Below are 19,030 nucleotides of genomic sequence, written 5' to 3'. Positions count from 1 at the left end.
TGCAGATGGTGTTATATTTTTGTTGTCTGCGTGCTGTTTCTTGTGTCTCTAGGGAATGCATCTTCTGAGAAATTATAGGATCCACTGTAGTTTCCTTTGTTCTCGTTGCCATTTTGCCCTCCTCTCGTCTTGCATTTGAGACTTTAATCCAACATTCCAGATGAAGGGGGACAAAGATGTCATTTCCTTTTTTTCTCTCAGATGTGCTTATTCACTCACAACAGAAGCTGAAGAATCTTCCGTCTTTTGGGAAGGAATAAAAGGAAATGCTGTTTCAGCTAGCTAGTGTTATTTTCTGGCTAATTACAGCATGATTCTTTTGAACATGTGTAGGCTCCTTTCACGAACAAACCCTCAACACAGTGAAGTTGAATTGAAGTCAAAGCAGCCAACAAAAGTTTGCTTTTGCTTCACACCAGGCGATTTAGTACCTGCTGCCTAAGAGATGATAACATGGTGAAATTCATTCATTCCATGGCCAAAGGGCAAGCGCTCGGATTATAGAATCAGTCAACATCAGATTTTCCAGATGTAGTTTAAAAGGTCTGTCTTCAATTAAATGTGATACAATTGACAACAACTTTACTGCTCTGTCCAGAAAGGAGTTCATCTGAAAAGAGGTGTCTGGCTACAGTTGCTAGATTTCTTCTCAACAGTCATCTTTCGCTTTTTGTGAATTATAAAGAAAACAGTCATCAATATTTGAAGCTGCCATTTGAAGCAACTGCATTTGATGTTTCAATAACCACTCTGCTGAAGGTGCCCTCTAGAATACAACATTAAAGGTAAGACCCTTCATTAAAAGCAGTTTAAAAAAAACACGGAGACAACAATATAGACTTGATTGGAGTGGAAACAAAGTGTATTAGAGCAACAAAAGAGTTAAATAAAATCAGTAACTGTAAACCTTGGCTTGTCATTTCTCCTTTCAGTACATAAACCAGCTGCTGCCTTTCTCCCTAACCACACACACATACTGATTCAATTAAAGTGCATTTATACTAGCACCATTATATTGGTATGCGCATGGAACGGATTAACTCAGCTTTAAGTGAAAATCATCTCTTCTACTGGAATGAACTTAGAAAATGTTCACAGGTACAAATATTCAGGTGTTATTGCTATTTTCTATAATTATCACTGTTAAATCGTAGAGCAATTAAAACTCTTGACTATGTTAATTTTAACAGTAAAAGGTAAATAATTATTTCAAAGTGCTAAAATGTGCGAGGAAAGTATTAACAAACTGATCTGGCATGTTTGGTTCCACTTTATTTCTAACCCATAATCAATTATGCATTACCAAACATTAGTGAAGTGCCATTTTATCTAAATTAACTTCAGCTTATTATTAATGAGAAGGTTGTAAAGAATTTCACTGATGCACAATCAAAACAAAACATTTTCGACTCCACTTTAGACTTGGTAAGGGCTATCGGTTCTCTTTACAGACTAAAGCATTTAAAATATTACTACAGCAATATCAGTGCATGAATAGCATGAGAATTTTTATCAAGAAATTTAGGCATAGCTAATGTCAGTGATAAGTCACAGTTGAGTAAAAGGAAATGTTAACAAGCGAGCACAGTAGGCACCAATGGTGAGATTAATTGAGGTTGCTAATATATGTGAAAGCAAGAAACTATACAAGGATAGTGTAAAGGTGAACATGATAAAACACAACTTTAGAATTGTCATGACTGAGATGTCCCATATATCCCACAATGTCTATACTGCCTCTTATTTCTGATGACTTCTCATTTCCACAAGGGTGGAGGCATATTGGGAATAAGCACATTTGGGCTATGTGAATAAACTGGAAGATGTTGAAATTTTTGTACATTTTTAGGAAAAAAATCAATTATTGTCCTTAGTTGCTAGAACACCTGACTTTGGAGCCTCAGTGCTGATCATAGTATAGGAGTGTGATCTGAGTGAGGAAGACTTCACTTGAGTGAGACAGAGGCAAAGTGAGGATATTTGGGAATTTGATTCAAGGTGGGAATTCGCAGCAAAGAGGAAAAGAAGTGTTTTAAGAGATAATGGGAACTGCAGATGCTGGAGAATCTGAGATAACAAAGTGCAGAGCTGGATGAACACAGCAGGCCAAGCAGCATCTGGGGAGCACAAAAGCTGATGTTTCGAGCCTAGGCCTAAGCCCGAAACGTCAGCTTTTGTGCTCCTAAGATGCTGCTTGACCTGCTGTGTTCATCCAGCTCCACATTTTGTTATCTAAGAAGTGCTTTAAGTAAGGTTTATGGCAAAAAGTAAAGTGTGCTGAATGAGGGATTTGATAAAATGTGGGAAGAGGGATTTTCTTCCCACTACAGTTTTTTTTAGTTCAGGATTTGATTTCCAATCTTTTTCCAATATAAACACTTTGGGAGGTGCATGTGTATTAATTACAAATTAATTAATTAGTATTCTCTAATTAACACATATTGGTGATGGCAAAGCAATCGCTGCCCAGCAGGTGCAGAATGTGGGAGCTTCAGGATGTTGGCATAATTCAGTGCAAATGCATTTTCAGTAAAATCTTGTGGCTGGAGAAATTTCAGTTCAGAATTATCTAACTGGAGGCTGAGCTTCAGGCATTGTAGCGCAGCAAAGAACGGGGTTCGTTCCTGAAGTTTATTCTAGGAGGCAATCACACCCTTTGGGGGAGGACCTTCTGATTTGCCCAGTGGTCATCGACAGAAAGATTTGAGGCAGAAGCCAGAAATTTAGGAGCCTCACACTATGCAATTATCCAACAGGTTTTAGGCTTTCCTAGCTTGTTTGGATGAGAGTGAGGGTAGGAGGGTAGATAAGCAAACTGACTGGCACAGGAAGCTAATCAAAAGAGGGGAGTAAGAAGTACGTAATGGCATATAAGGAAGAGTACTGGACGGAGAAATTGACATTAACCACTGCAGCTATGAACAGAAGCTCAGACAGCTGTTTGACTGTCTATTGCCGGTGTTTGGGATATCTGCTCACGGCTGGAGAAGAACTCTCAGTGAGAAGGTGATGATCCATCATCGGTGTTCATGTTGTCACCAATATTAAAGGTAGATAGAATCATAAAGTTATACAGCATGGAAATAAACTCTTTGATCTAACTTGTCCGCACTGATCAGATATACTAAATTGATCTAATACATTTACCAGCATTGGCTCATATCCCTCTCAACCCTTCCTGCTCATGTACCCGTCCAGATGGCTTTTAAATGTTGTAATTGTACTCACCTTCACCTCTTCCTCTGGCAGCTTGTTCGATACACACAGCACCCTCTGCATGAAAGATTTGTCCCTCAAGTCCATTTTAAATCTTTCCCTTCTCACCTTAAAACCCTCATGATTTTAGAAACTTTTATAAGACTACCTCTCAGCCTCTAACACTCCAGAGAAAAGCACCCCAACCATCTCCCTGCAGCTCAAACCCTCCAATCCCAGCAAGTCTAGAAAAGACGCTCTACTGAGGGTGTCTGAGAAGTTCTGTTAAATCAAAAAGATAAATTAAAAGCCAGCACTTCACAAAGATAATATTTGTGGCATTGCTACCTGAGCCACATTCACATTAATATAAATTACATAAGATTAGAAAAGTGACTGCATGACTCAAAGACTGCTGTGGGAGAAATAGATTCCCGTTTACGGGGTACCAGCACTAATACTGGAGAAAGTTGGAGCTGTACCACAGGGATGGTCCACACCTGACTGTGTGCTGGGACTAGAGTTCTTGTGAGCAGCATGCCTAGGGAAAAGGAGAAGGTTTTAAACTAGATGTGAAGTTGGGGTGAAGGATGAAGCTTGGGTCAATATAACAAATCAAAGGACGTAGTTGAAACAAGAGACTAAATTACCAAACTGGCACATGAAGATCGGAGAATGGCAGGGGGAAATTAAACCTAAGAATATACAAGCAGTCAAGGCAATAAAAATTAACTGTAAGTTCCGATTAGTGGTTCAGGAGATTAGTAGGTAGAACCTGTTTAGGTGGAAATGAGAAAAAGTAGGGGAAAGCAATGATTTATGGGAACATCTACAAATCCCCAAGCAGTAACCATAATGTAAGCAGACATACGGAAGAAGAAATAATGGATACTTGTGATAAAAGCATAACAATAATTAGAGATGATTTTATAAATATATAGATAAGAAAAATCTGATTGGCAGTAGTAGCCTTGATGTAGAGTTCGTGGAATACTTCAGGATAGTTTCTTAGGGCAGCACATTCGGGAACAAATCCAATAGCAGGATCTGGTGTTTAATAGAGCGACACAAGTTAAAAATGGGTAACTTCGCGATCATGAAGACTGAGCTTGCTGACGTGAGCAGCGACATTAGGCAAAGTGTTAGATAGTAGAGAAGCAGTTGCAAACATTTAACAGGATGTTTTAGAATGCTCAGAATAAGTATATTTCTGCTGTAAAGAAAGTTTCCAAGTGGAGGACCCACCGTCCACCATTAACTCAAGACATTAAGAAATGTGGTAAACTTAAGGAAAAAAACACATAATTGTACAAATGTTAATAGCAGGTCAGATTACTGGTCAGAATACATAGAATAGCAGAAAATGACTGAATCAGAACAGATAGACTAGAGCCTGAGAGAAAGATAGCTACGAACATAAAAACGGCAAGAAAATGTTTCTACATGTATCTAAAAAGAAGAATAAATAAAGTATACTTGGACCGCCAAAGGCTAAGAATGGGGAGTTAAAGTGTGTAGTAAATGTGATGATTAAATATTTTGCTTTGTCTTCACTAAAGAATATTAAAAAAATTCTAGTAATACCTGTAAATGAGGAGGTAGAAGGAAGGGGGGTACTTGGTGAAATTTTAATCCCTCGGGAAGCAGTGATTCTGTTTACCTTGTTCTGTAAACAGGCAAGATGATATCTTATGGCAAATTAGAACACTAATTCACATGGATACTGAACTGTGCATGTCTGATTTTACACTAGGTTGCAATCAACAGCTGTGAGCAAGTTTATGAAACATACTATACAAATCATAACTGATATTAAATGGACAAACTTAGTATCTGTCAACAGCAACAGTTTGAACCTCAACTGGTAGAAATATGTGTTATGAATGATAGCTGCTATCATAGCTGTTACAATTCTATTTCATAATTCCTGACTTTGAAGTGTTAAGAAAGAAAAAATAATAAATAACAGATGGTGGAAGTTAAAGACAGAATGTACCACCCTCAGGTACAGAGGGAAAAATGTTAAGTTATGTAGCAGTTAGACACAACAAAAGCTACTCCAACTATGAGGACATTCTATCAAAACCATTATCACTAAAAGAATCAAGAAAACAGCAACATGTTCAGCGAATTTTATGAACACTGGATAAATTGTGAGGTTAACTTTGCAGTCTGTATTAATAATATGCTGTTTTTGCCAGCAGTGGTTTTTGGTGCCAGCATTCCAGTAAAACAGAATGCAGCAGCATTTGATTATGAACGTACCTGAATCAAATAACATTTTAGTTGACTTTTAACATGACTATAAAATATTGATGACAAATGTCATCAACTAGGAGCATCAAAGCCCATCCTTACATCCCCACTCAAAGAGCAGACATTTTAACATTTGCAATAATAACAACTTCTTGAATTACAGAACTCTTGGAACACAGGCCTAATGCAGATTCTGTCTCCTCCCTTTAAGCTTTTCCACCTCCCATTATTTCACAATTTCCTCTCTGGAAAAGTATTTTGGATTAAGAACAGGACCATTCTAGTGACAACATTGATACAATGTTGTTGTAGGATCATGCACTGTATTTAATGGGAGACCATGTTCTTGCCACTTTTTGGAAATACAAAAATGCTCAAAAGGTAAAATGATGTGAAGCACCTAATTGTTTTAACACATAATGTACTTCAGTGTAAATGACGCAATATTGCTTTAACTGTAACTGCAAGGAGAAAACACAAAAGATTCTTTAACACAAGGGTAAGTCATTTTAATCTTGTTATAATTAATTTTTCGTGACTGTTATATAAATTCGGTGAAAATCAGTGTCTAAACTTTGCTGCTTTAAAATTATATAGGCACGATGCATTAAAAATAACTTTGTTTTCAAAAAATTAACCAAAATAACTATCAAGTACATGAGGATTTTGCTAATTTATAACAATTAAAACACCGTGATTTCTATGATGGGATTCTTCCTTAATCTTGTACTTTCTAGCAGGCAAATCACAAATGTAGGAAACAAGCACTGGGCATTGAGGTGCAGCATTGTAGCCTGCATTCACGGAGAATGTGGCTCCCTGCTGGAATCAAGGAATCTTGGAATCACTCTAGTGGGTAAATGCAGCACATGTGGTGGCATTGAGCCATTCGAAGCAGAGGTGAGAATTCCTTTGGGTATTATGCGCAGTGACATTTAAATGATGTCTGTGAAGCTTTGCTAGCTTTTGCCAATGTAAGACGGAACCTGTTTGAAAATAGAATATTTTCAGGTTCACTACAAACAGAAAGTGCAAGAATTTTTCACAAACACATTTAAAATGTCACTGAACTAGTGATCAGAGGAATTTGTAACCTCCCTGGAATTTTCAAGGTATGATCCTTGGCCTGTACTTGTTTTGTTAACGCTAGCTAGATAGCAGTAACTTTGTAGCATTTTACCCTGTACTAGGAAAAATAAATTCAGAAATTAAAACTGAAAATAGTGGCAACAATTAACCAATGGAAGAAGAGTTATAAAGTTAATGCTTCCAGTGGCCGACACATCATTAAAACTGGAAAATGTTCAAAGTGACCAGCTTTTCACAAAAATGCAAAGCTAGTTACAAAGAACAGGCTATGGAGAGAAGAGTCCTGAAATTGTGAAGAAGCTGTGGATGATTACTTAAGTCTGGTGACAGTAAAAGATAAAAGAGGCTGATGTTGCGAAATTAGAGAGTTCTATCCATTGGAAGTTTAAGCGGTCACTGGATTGTGAAGAGACAGAGTAGGATAGGATGGAAATCTAAGAAGAAGATGACTTCCATATTCAGGAATGTAATTAAGAAAGGCAATTCTAAGCATTGTTTCATAAAAACCAAAACAACTACGGATGCTGTATATCAGAAAGAATCACACAAATTGCTGGGAAAGCTCAGCAGGTCTGGCAGCATCTGTGAAGAGAAATCAGAGTTAATGTTTCAGGTCCAGTGACCCTTTTTAATAAGCATTGCTGTCTCTGAAAGTTTCTTCAGCCCTGCAGTCCCCCAATTCCAGCCTTTTGTGTATACCATTGGTGGCCATGCCTTCAGCAGTCTCGGACCCTAACTTTGGAATTTCATCCCTGAAAGTTTCTTTCACTCTACCCATTCCTTCCTTTAAGTTACTGCTTAATACTTGCCTCTTTGACCTTTATGTGTGCTGATATTTCTTCATGTGGCTTTGTTACCATGATTACCACGCAGAAATACACTGTTTGGCCTGTCACGTTCCTGTTGGCTTTTTGCAAGAGCAACTCTAACAATCTCACTCCCCTATCATCAGCCCTGCAATTTTTTTTTCTATTCAGATAATTATCCAGTTCCCTTTTGATTATGCCTGTACCACATTCTGAGACAATGCATTCCAGATCCTGCTCATTTACTGTTTAATCAAATATTTCCTCATGTTGCCGAGTAATAAAAGTTGTTGAATTTAACAGAATTTTTGTCACAGGAAAATATTTCTTTGTTCAAATATGATTAACAACCAATTTTCTTTCATAAATTAAGCATGAAGCAAAGCTAAAAATAAGCTTTTTTTAAAACTTGGAATGTACTAATGTTTGTGGCCATTCCACTTGGGATATTTTTGTGAACAGAATACTGGAGTGGCCTTAGGGGCCAAGAAGAAATGGTATTTCTGACCATGGTCCAACATCTTATTGCAATCTTGTCCATAAAATCTTTAAACCATTAGGGAGCGCAGATGCTATTATCTCACTGTTGTTTGAGGAACTGAGAATATCTCAATCTCCTATCAAAAATGGCAAGACCACACTTGATTGTGAAAAAAAGCAAAGTGTGCAAATCCCCTCACTGACAGGAACTAATGAACAACTTTGTGTTTTCACAAGTAAAAGGGAAATCATCCATATCATATCTTCATCAACTGCTTGTTTGCCAAGATATTTGAGAACCCAAGGCACATTTGGAGAAGGGTCGAATGCCTGGTCAAGAGTAAATGTTCTTCTGCAATACTCACGGCAGCAGTGCTTTTATTCTTTTTATTAATGGAGTATGGGTGTTGCTGGCAAGGCCAGAATCTGTTGTCCATCCCTAACTGTCGTTGAGAAGGTGTTGGTGAACAGCCTGCCTTGAACTGCAGCAGTCCATGTACTTTGGTAAACCCACATGCTATTGGGAAGGGAGTTACTTTTGCATATCACTCTCTTATGCCATTCCAGTGGCATTTCAAAATAAGCAATGAATAGTGGCAGACTGAAATGCTCAATAAAAGCTCTCCATTGAAGGAGAACTAATTTTATTTAGAAGACTATTTACCATGAACTATTTAAATAGATAGGCAAGCTAAACACTTACAAGCTAGCAGTTAGGGATTATCACAAAGCAAATGTCTATGCTACCGTGTGCTTTACACCAAGATCTAACAGGAATTCTTTTGCCTTTTTGATGTAATTTTCCAAGTGCTTTTTATTGTAGATGACAGATTGTATCTTTTTTTCTTTTATTCAAACATGTGATAAACACAACAACACCATCACATAAATTTATGAAGGCAACCACAGCAAATATTTCTTGCTATAAAAATATTCCATATTTTAGCAAAAAACATTTTGAGCTTTTTTTTATTTACCAATTGAGTTACTGTTCCAATGAAGAGCTGCAATATGTTCTTTTCTTTGCAATGAATGCCAATGACTTCAACAAATAAAATTGTAATGTTGTTACTAAGGAACATGAAACATTCTACTCATGCTGAGAAGTGTGGATAGGTTCCACCTCCATTCAGGTGGACTCGAACACATTGTCTATTAGAATAGGGATTGTACAATGTAGGTCTGCCCAACTAATAAACGATATTTTCTGCAGAGATTGTAGGAACTTCAGATGCTGGAGAATCTGAGATAACAAAGGTGTAGAGCTGGACAAACACAGCAGGCCAAGCAGCATCAGAGGAGCAGGAAAGCTGACGTTTTGGGCCTAGAACCTTCTTCAGAAAGGGACTAGGCCCAAACTGTGGTGTTAGTGATAAGGGCAGTACGTGCTGTTGGAAGGCTGCATACCTAAACAGATGCAGCAAAGCAGTGAGAGGCCAGAATGAGTTCAAGCTAACAAGTATTTAGAATAATAGATCCATACTGTACAGAAACAGACCCCACCCCAGTCCAGCCAGTCCATGCCGAACATAATCCCAAACTAAGCTAGTCCTACCTTCCTGCTCCTGGCCCATATCCCTCCAAACCTTTCTTACTCATGTGTCTATCCAAATGTCTTTTAAACATTTCAATTGTATCCACATCTACCACTTACTTAGGAAGTTCATTCCACCTGAGAACAACCCTCTGTGTAATAAATTTACCTCTCATTTTTTTTAAAGTCTCTCTCCTGTCACCTTAAAAATGGTCCCCCTAGTCTTTAAACCCCCAATCCTAAGTAAAGACAACTAACATTGACTCTATCTATACCTCTCATTATTTTATGAACTTCTATCAGGTGGCCTCTCAACCTCCTACATTCCAGTGAAAAAGGTCCCAGCCTATCCAGCTTTTCTTTATTACCTTCCATACCTGGCAACATCCTGGTAAATCTCATCTGAACCCTCTATAGCCTTCCTATAACTAGGCAACCAGCACTGGACACAGTTTTCCAGAAGAGGCCTCACCAATGTCCTGTATAACCTCAACATTACGTCCCAACTCCTATATTCAAAGGACTGAACAATGAAGGCAAGCGTGTGAAATGCCTTTTTAATCACTTTGTTTCTATGTGATCCAAACTTCAAAAAATTATATACCAGCAGGCCCAGGTCCCTTTGTTTTACAACACGACCTAACGACCTGCCATTAATCGTATACCCTTGTTGGTTGCACCAAAATGCAATACCTCACATTTATCCAGATTGAGCTCCATCTTCCATTTTTCAGCCCATTGACCCATTTGATCAAGATTCCTTTGTAATCTTAGAAAACCTTCTTCACTGTTTACCTGCCACCAATTTTGGCGTCATCCACAAACTTACTAACCATGCCTTCTATACTCTCATCCACATCATTTATATAAAACAACAAACAAAAGAGGACCCAGAATACCCATGGAACACTGCTGTTGACAGGCCTCCAGTCCGAACAGCAACCCTCCACCACCACTCTGTCCTCTGCTGTTAAAACAATTGTGTATCCAATTGGCAAGCTGACCCTGAATCCCATGTGACCTAACATTACTAATTAGTCTACCATGCAGAACCTTGTCAAAGTCTTTACTGAAATGCAAATAAACAACATCTACTGCACTGTCATCATCAACCTTTTTGGTAACTTCGTCAAAAAACTCAATCAATTTTGTGAGACATGATTTCCCTCGCACAAAGCCATGCTGACTATCCCTAATCATTTCTTGCCTCTCTACACGTCCATAAATCCTAACTTTTACAATCACCTCCAATAATTTACCCACAAGCAAAGTCAGACACACAGGCCTATAGTTCCCTGGTTTCTCCTTACAACCTTTTTTAAACAAAGGTACAACATTAGCCACCCTCCAGTCATCAGGCAGCTCACCCATAGTTATAGATAATGCATACGTTTCTGCAACGGGTCTCATAATTTCCTCCTTACTTCCCACAATACTCTGGGATACATTAGATCAGTTCCTGGAGATTTTTCCACCTTTACATTCTTTAAGACCTCCTGAACTTCTTCTGTAATGTGAACTATTTTAAAATATAAAAGTTTATTTCCCTGCATTCTCTAGACTCCATTTCTCTGTCTGCAGTAAAAACTGACATGAAATATTCATTTAATATCTCCCCCAGCTCCTGAGGTTCAACAAAAAGATGGCCTCCTTGATATTTAAGGGGCCTTACCCTCTTTCCAGTTACCCAGTTACTCTTAATGTGTTTGTAGTATCTCTTTGCATTGTCCTTAACCTTATCTGCTATTGCTATCTCATATCCCCTCTTTGTCTTCCTGATTTGAAGAAGGAGCAGTGTTTTTGCTGGGTCTGACTCCTTACTATGACAAGATTCACTTATTTCTATTCGATCACATTTGTTCAGGGTTCATGGAGTCCCGTGGGGTTTGCACCTTGCCTTTATTAGGATCTGCAAGATGGCTACTGGCAATAGGTCAAAATTAGAATTAGAATCATATTTTATTATCACATGTACTTAACTACAGGGATACAGGAATACAGTGGAAAATGTGCAATGTTGCCATTGCCAGCGCCATCTTAGGTAACAGGTAGCTCGATACAAAATCTTAGGTACAAAGTAGAAAAGTAAGGAGATAAAGGTAAAAATTCAACATGAAAGTCAAGTTAAAAATTTCACATTACAGTCCTTCCTAAGTGCTTAGCCGTAGTAAGCCCACAGTTCCACAGGGGACCTATGACTGCCATGCTGGGCTCGCTCTCCCTCACACTGGGCTCAATCTCCTCCATGTTGGGCTCGCTCTCTCACTCCCCCCCCCGTGCCGGACTCCATCTCCATGGTGCCACACTGAGGTCGACTCCCTCACTGCAGCTGCTGGGAAGAAGCCTTGCCTCAGACCTGCTGGTCACCTTAAAGCTGCTGATCTGTCTACAGAAGGTAAGTAATTTAAAGTAAGAAGAAAAACGTTGTGAAAGAAGATGGCTACAACAAACCAGGAAGCAGTTTAGTACAGTTTCTATGCAAAAATCTTACTTCACACACAAACAAAAATAAAATGCACACACTGTTATTTACCCTGTGAGTTACACAAGTTCCCCAGATATGCAAACAACTGTTCACACGTGTCAGTCCCTCTATTGTCAGTCTCTTTATGCACATGGCATATTTACAGATTGGCACATTTTCCACCAACATGAGCTGGTTTGAGTGATGTGTTTTCTGATTCTGTTCCAAAATCTTCTCAGTTGACTCTTCTGATTTAAGTTGTTGCCTTAGTCACCTCTTTCCTGAAGTCATATTAACAGTATCTGCTCAGGCTGACTTTTCATTTCTTGACTTTGGCATCAAGTTCTGCTAGTTGTCCTGCGGTAGGATGCTTGCTGTCTTGTGTTGTTTCTTATCTGGTCATCAGCCAAGACGGCCAGAAAACACTGATCAAAATCCTACAGGGGCCTGAGTGATGTGGCCTATGTTGAGATTTGTGGCATGATTAGACGGGAACTCCAGCCAAGCCCATCTCAATGTTGGGAGCCTCTCAATCTATCTTTTATGCATTTGCCAAGCACTGTGGTGAGTTTCTCACTAGTCAGTGACATGTTGCCAATTCACAGGGATTATGGCTTGTTAAATGCCTTGTTAATGCAGCAACTCGCTTTATTAATATTCAGCTTTCTGTCTTGCCAAGTGTACAAGGCAGCCGAGTTTGAGAAAACCAGACATGGAGATCAGAATGTGTGCCTGGAAAATTCAGCTCCCTGCTTGCTCTGAATGGCCTCCATCTTGCAAGCAGTTAACCTGCATCGTGGAGCACAGTCCACATACATCAGCTACATGTACCCTTTGTCCATGGATGTTGACATTTGATATTTGTCAAATTGCCATGTGTCTCAAAACACCTTTTCCAATATACTTGCAGGTCACTCAGGAAGCACAGGCTCACAATGCAAACTACACCAGGAATAAGCACTGTAAGGCCGCCTGAAGGACATTTGAACACACAGGCAGCGACCCATCTCATAGATTAAACCAAGCTGCATCTTAAGGCTGCTTGATGACTCATTTAGTGCCTATATGCATGCTCATACAATTCATTCCTTGCCTAACTAATCCAATGAGTGCAGTGTCACAGCTATGCAGCCTGTCTTTCTGGTCAGCTGTTTTCAGGCAAGGCGGCATTCATCTTTCTCTCTGGCAGTGCGCTGCATTGGTGTCACACCTATGTTGTATGCCAGTGGTTTACCTGGCAAACACACTGTCTGTTCAGCAAGCAGGCAGTTGTATCTTAAGAGGAGAAAGTCCTCATTGAAGTCCACCAAGGCACCTCTCAATCAAGGGAGGCCCCAATGCAGAAAGTCAAGAGTAGCCTCCGATACCTGTCCAGGAGATTTTTCATGGTCAGGCAACCTGTTTGTATGGTCTTAGTGATGGGGTCCATGCCTCTGCAGACCAGGGAGCGAGCGTTGGTCATTCCTGTGGACAGTCCTGGAGTTAGGGCTAATGCAGTCAGGGAACAGGACAGCCACTCCTTGCAGGGGGAGGGGTGTCTCTCGAGACGTGTCATCCTGTTGTTACTACAGACTGTGGGCCATGGTCAGTCTCTTGGGTCTTTCCACAGAAATTTAGGGAAAGAAGGTTTGGGAGAGCACAATGCAGCCACTGCCACAGAAAAGAGATTCATCACGTTATTCTTCTGGGGTGTGGGCCCTAGAGTTGGTCAGGGGAAGGAAGAATGATAGTTGCGATAGTGGGGTTCAAGTGTATCTGCAAGGGAGGATACAGTAAAGAATGGACAGGAAAGGGGTGATCACACAGGAGGAGGTTTGTCCACATTTAGGAATAGGCTTACCTCAATGTGGGGAGAGAGGGGCAGACCACGCCCAGCTAGCATTGTCACCTCATATGTCAGGGGCTAGCTGAGAAAGGTAGGCTGGCCCCTGTGGGCAGGTTGGGAGGCTCTAGCGAGGTGATGAGGTTTATGGAATGGAGATTTGGATATTGGGAGAGGCACACAAACATGTTGAGCCTGCAAGTCAGTGGGCAAAGAGTTCTCTCTGTTACCTCTCTGTGCTGACAACTAAAAATGCAAAACAGGGAGAGAAATGGCGGCATTCACTCTCAGAGTGGGCAGGGTGAGTGTCTCGAGCTTTGAGGGATGGGACAGCAGGGCCCACTAAGGCTTTTAAAACGAACATTGCACACAGTTCCATGCACTGTGCAGGATACTGTACAGAATATATGAGGTTCCCATTCTCTGGCCATCATAATACACTGATCGCTGTTTGCATTGCACATTCCCAGAAATCAGTGACCAATTCGTTCACTGCAGCACTTTTTGACATCGGGGCCACGAACTAATAGGGACATTTTACAAGGATGGCTTAAGGCATCTCAAGCTCTCAGAGCCCCTGTATGTGTTTCGTCCCAGTTACTCCCAGAAGAAACAGCTGTCTCCAAGACACACATGGATCCATGGGACATTGTCTGTGGCCATGAAACAATGCCTCATGCTAAATTAATGACATTTGGGCCACACGGGGAGACAAGAACATAAGAACTAGGAGCAGGAGTAGGCCAACTGGTGCCTCGAGCCTGCCCTGCCATTTAATAAGATCATGGCTGATCTTTTTGAGACTCAGCTCCACTTACCCACCCACTCACCATAACCCTCAATTCCTTTACTGTTCAAAAATTTATCTAGCGTTGCCTTAAAAACATTCAGTGAGGTAGCTTCAACCACTTCACTGGGCAAGGAATTCCACAGATTCACAATCCTTTGGGTGAAGAAGTCCCTCCTGATCTCAGTCCTACATCTGCTTCCCTTTACTTTGAGGTGATGACCTCAAGTCCTAGTTTCACCTGCTAACGGAAACAACCTCCCCTGCCTCCACCTTATCTATTCCCTTCATAATCTTCTATGTTTTGATAAGATCTCACCTCATTCTTCTGAATTCCAATGAGTATAATCCCAGCCTACACAGTCTCTCCTCATAATCCAACCCTCTCAACTTCTGGAATCAACCAAGTGAATCTCCTCTGCATCCCCTCCAGTGCTAGTATAACCCTTCTCAAGTAAGGAGACCAAAACTGCACACAGTACTCCAGGTGTGGCCTTACCAGGACCCGAAACAGCTACAGCATAGCCCCCCTTTTTAAAACTCTATCCCTCGAGCAATGACAGACAAAATTCTATTTGCCTTTTTAATCACCTGCTGCACCTGCAATCCTACTTTTAGTGATTCATGCACAAGGACACCCATATCCCTCTGCACAGCAGCATGCTGCAATTTTTTACCATTTAAAACATATCTCATTGTGCTGTTATTCCTACCAAAATAGATGACCTCACAGTTATCAACATTGTACTCCAGCGGCCATACCTTTGCTCACTCACTTAGACTATCTATATCCCTCTGCAGACTTTCAGTGTGTTCTGCACACTTTGTTCTATCGCTCACCTTTGTGTCATCTGCAAATTTTGACACACCACACTTAGTCTACAACTCCAAATCATCTCTGTAAATTGTAAACAATTTTGGCCCCAACATTGATCCCTGCGGGACAGCACTCGCCACTGACCACCAATCAGAAAAACACCCATTTACCCCTACTCTATGCTTTCTACTGGTCAACCAATCCTCTATCCATGCCAATACATTACCTCTAATACCGTGCAACTTTATCTTACGTAGCAGCCTTTGGTGTGGCACCTTGAGACAAGGAACCAGATGTAAGGAGAAATTAACGATATTTACTAAAAGAAAGTGCAGAATGATATATTGTACATTGTTACTCTTGCAATCAAGTGTCCTCAATAAGTTTTTATCCATTTCTTCCTTCCATTACATCTTGGTGTAATCATTGTTTCTGCTGCTGGGCTGGAGGGATCATGCTCAGAAGTGGAACCTGGAAGTTCTGGTTATCCTGGAGGTTTGGTCAGACAACCCTGAGGGAGGCTTGAGTGAGCGTGCAACAGACACACTGAGGGTCTTTTTGTCAACTTAGTAAGTTGGCCCACCTCGGCACACATATCCAAACAGCAGTGGGGGACAGGCAAAATGGCATTGGAGTGTTCTGTTTGGAGACTTCTGAGGGGTTTGTGTGTGATTCTTCCTGTTAGCACTGCACCTTATCCTTGTGATAAAGCGGCACCCGGACTTTGTGCTAGGTTACCCATCCCACTGTCACCTTGGCTTCAGAGCTGAAAACCAATGTTTTGGGTGATGGAATGCAAATATTTATGCCTCTCCAGCAGATCCTGAGGGTTCTGGACATGTCTGTCCATAGTAGCCACCAATGTGCCCATGGAGGCAGACAGACCGTTGCATGACTTACTGCACTCTTGCAAGTTCTGGGCTGCAAATTGGTGGCTATACCTTAAGCCAAGCACAGTTTGGAATTCTCTCAATTACTTTCAAACAGTCCATTATCCTATTCTTTAAAAATCATTTCTTCATTTATGCTTTTGTTCATCCCTCCTAATTATTTTTCTGAATATTTTTAAACACACATCTCCTTATGTTGTACAAAGTTTCTCTGTTGGACAGTTGTAAAATGAATGTTGGCCATTCTTATTGCTGAGCCATGGTTTTTAACCTGTCAACCAATGCACAGACAAATAAAGGGGAGAAAGTTTTCTTTTGCTAAGAAAACGAATGAATATTAAGTGTATGCAGTATGATTGATATTAACTGAATCCAATTTATTAAAATTATTTCTGATTGAATCAAGCTAACTAAAAGATTATTGACTTAGTATCTGAAACAAAATCTTTATTTCTGTAACTGAGTAGCTGAATTGTGCTCTTCATAGGTGAACTCTTCAGAGCTCGGAATAAATGGAGAACAAAGATCTGCCTCTCATTGCAAATGAGTTTCAGGAGAATGGGTCAATGTATGAAGAATCGCTTGAGTTTGACGGAAGGAATCTCTCAAAGCTGAACCTTTGTGAAGAAAGTATGTATATTATTCATGAAGAGAATTGGAAATCGAGAGCAAAGTATCTACGTTTTCATAGAAGGATTCATGGTCTTCCATTCTTTCATATTTGCTGTTGTTTGAATTATTATTCGACAATTAAGATTTTGAAACTCAAAGTAATTTTCATAAATGTGGTAGGCTGAATGAGTTCCTAAGTTTGCTGTTTTTTGAGTGTCAAATCCTGCTTTAGAACTGTTCAAGCCCTGTTAAAATGAAAATAGTCTCAGTATACTTCTTTAGTTACGACCTTCCAAGTGAGACTGAAGTTAAAGTAAGTCCATTCTTTGAATGTGGACGTCATTGACAAGGACATCATTTATGCATTTATTGCCCTTCAGTCAGCGCTATTGTCAGTCCAGCATGCGACCATTTTGCTGTGGAACTATTACTCATTTCTCCACCAGTGTTGCAGGCATACATTATAGTGAGAGTCATGTGCAGCAGCTGCAATTTTCCTAAGGTTATGCTGTAATAAACAGTAGCTGCGGTTAAGAAATGCAGCAGCTGCCAGAAAGCGTGAGGTGCCTGTTTTGGAAGAGCTTAGGGCATTTAACTAGAGAGTTTCCAACTGTAGTGAAAGAACCAAGCACCTTTCATCTCATCTGTTGATTCCCTATCTGTTGCTAATGTTTCTAGATAGTTTCATTTGTATTTTACTCTAATGACTGCACCCAGGAAATCCATCTTTCAATTCCCTCTCTGGACTACTGTGTGGTGATTCTGCATTTTAAACGATGCAACTGTGGCATAACTTATTTTGAGGAAGTTCTCGAATTCCACCACAAATACATCTAACACTAATGTGTTGCATTGAAAGCACTTCTTGACAGTACGGTCTGGAGTTAATGTTGATCCGTTGATTAAAGAAGGTTAGTTATTATGGCAGCAGTTTAATTTACATCAAATGTATCTAACAGTCTGCTTTAACTGAATAACAACTATTCACCATGCCCAAGAAAAGATATAAAATATTTCAGCAGTGGTAACTATCTATTTCTGCAAAAGAAAACCATACACGATTAAAACAAAATCGCAAATGTCAGTCGGAATTACAAATAATGGGTAATCATGCACTAATACAATAAGCTATTCCAAAGAAATGCATTTACCTAGAGAGTGGTTTCACTGTGGAAATTGTTGCAATGTGGAGTAGCTAGAAAGTAGTATAAATACTAAAAGCATATAAATAGTCTATTTAGCCATACAGGTCCAGCCTAGCATTTATACTTCATGTTACAAGTTGAATCTTGACTACTGCGCATTACGTTGTATGATACAGCTGTAAGTTTATTCTATTTCGTGGTCAGGATCAGCAGGGCCTGGTTCAACTAGTATAGTAGGGGAAAATTATTTGGTAATCTAATGGGAATAGGCTCTTGGCTTTAAAAAGATCTAGTTTATTGCATTATGGCAACTATGCTATCAATTATATTAATAAGATAGTCATTGGTTCAGACACTTTGAGTAAGATCCAGATGATAGGTTGCATTTCTCAAGATCCTAAACTGTTCATCCTTACCCCCGCCTGCCACCCCCCCACCCCCACCACCCCAGTTCCATATGACATCATCATGGTACTTAAAGCACTCTTCAGTGTTTCAGGCTTTTAAGTCCTGTACAACATCTCCTCCAAAGGTCTCACTTCTCAACTTCAGCTGGTCTGGACTATTTTCTCAGAATGCATTCTCTTCAGTCTTGGAAGATTGGTAGGTCTCTCCAGTGAAGACTATTGACAATGAATCTTTTCCTGACAGTCTGTGAATCCCTTTACACTGGAGAACGTCTTATCTCTTGGATTTCCTTTACTAGGGACACGTTCCTGCTGAAACAGACAATTGCTCCATTGAAGTGCCTGGAGGATCTCATTACTTTCCTCCATGGAGAACAGTTGTCTTGATGAAACAAACTCTTTGTTAAGTATCCAGGAGCTCTGAGCAATACAATTTTCTCGTTTTGTGACACCATTCACCATCCAGTAGTGACTTCCATGGATTTGTGAACACCACAATTCATATGAACAAATTTTTATTCTTAATTGGCTAGTAAATCTGTTCTGAAGTGTACAGTCTATTCTTCTACTTGTTGCTGAACTTGGACAGTTTCATTTGATTTTGATGACTGTAGTACTGCTGAAACCAAAATGTTTCCTTCATCAGTCATGCTACTCGAGGATTGCTTCTTGTTTGGCAAGATCTTAGTCACTGGTACTGAATTCTATCTTACAATCTGATTCAAG

At 40.0% G+C, this 19,030-nt stretch overlaps 1 protein-coding gene across 7 annotated transcripts in view; it reads left to right on the top strand.

Moving 5' to 3' along the window:
- Positions 1–230: 230 nt before the first annotated feature.
- Positions 231–19,030, top strand: part of scara5 (scavenger receptor class A, member 5 (putative)) — an 87,370-nt gene continuing 68,570 nt past the window's right edge. For 4 of the 7 annotated variants that reach the window (XM_048531831.2, XM_059645363.1, XM_059645362.1 and 1 more), the window contains exons 1-2: positions 5,726–5,950; positions 16,628–16,770. In XM_048531831.2, the coding sequence (XP_048387788.1) occupies positions 16,653–16,770 (118 nt within the window). In that variant the 5' untranslated portion in view covers positions 5,726–5,950; positions 16,628–16,652. Of the gene's footprint in view, positions 786–991; positions 1,099–5,725; positions 5,951–16,627; positions 16,771–19,030 lie in introns of those variants that run through there. The other 3 variants (XM_048531833.2, XM_048531832.2, XM_048531834.2) reach the window with 3 other exon arrangements.

The sequence above is a fragment of the Stegostoma tigrinum genome, chromosome 4, assembly GCF_030684315.1.
Source record: "Stegostoma tigrinum isolate sSteTig4 chromosome 4, sSteTig4.hap1, whole genome shotgun sequence".
Classification (NCBI taxonomy): domain Eukaryota; kingdom Metazoa; phylum Chordata; class Chondrichthyes; order Orectolobiformes; family Stegostomatidae; genus Stegostoma; species Stegostoma tigrinum.
The sequence above is the reverse complement of the archived record's forward strand: the minus strand, read 5'-3'. Positions and strand labels throughout refer to the sequence as shown.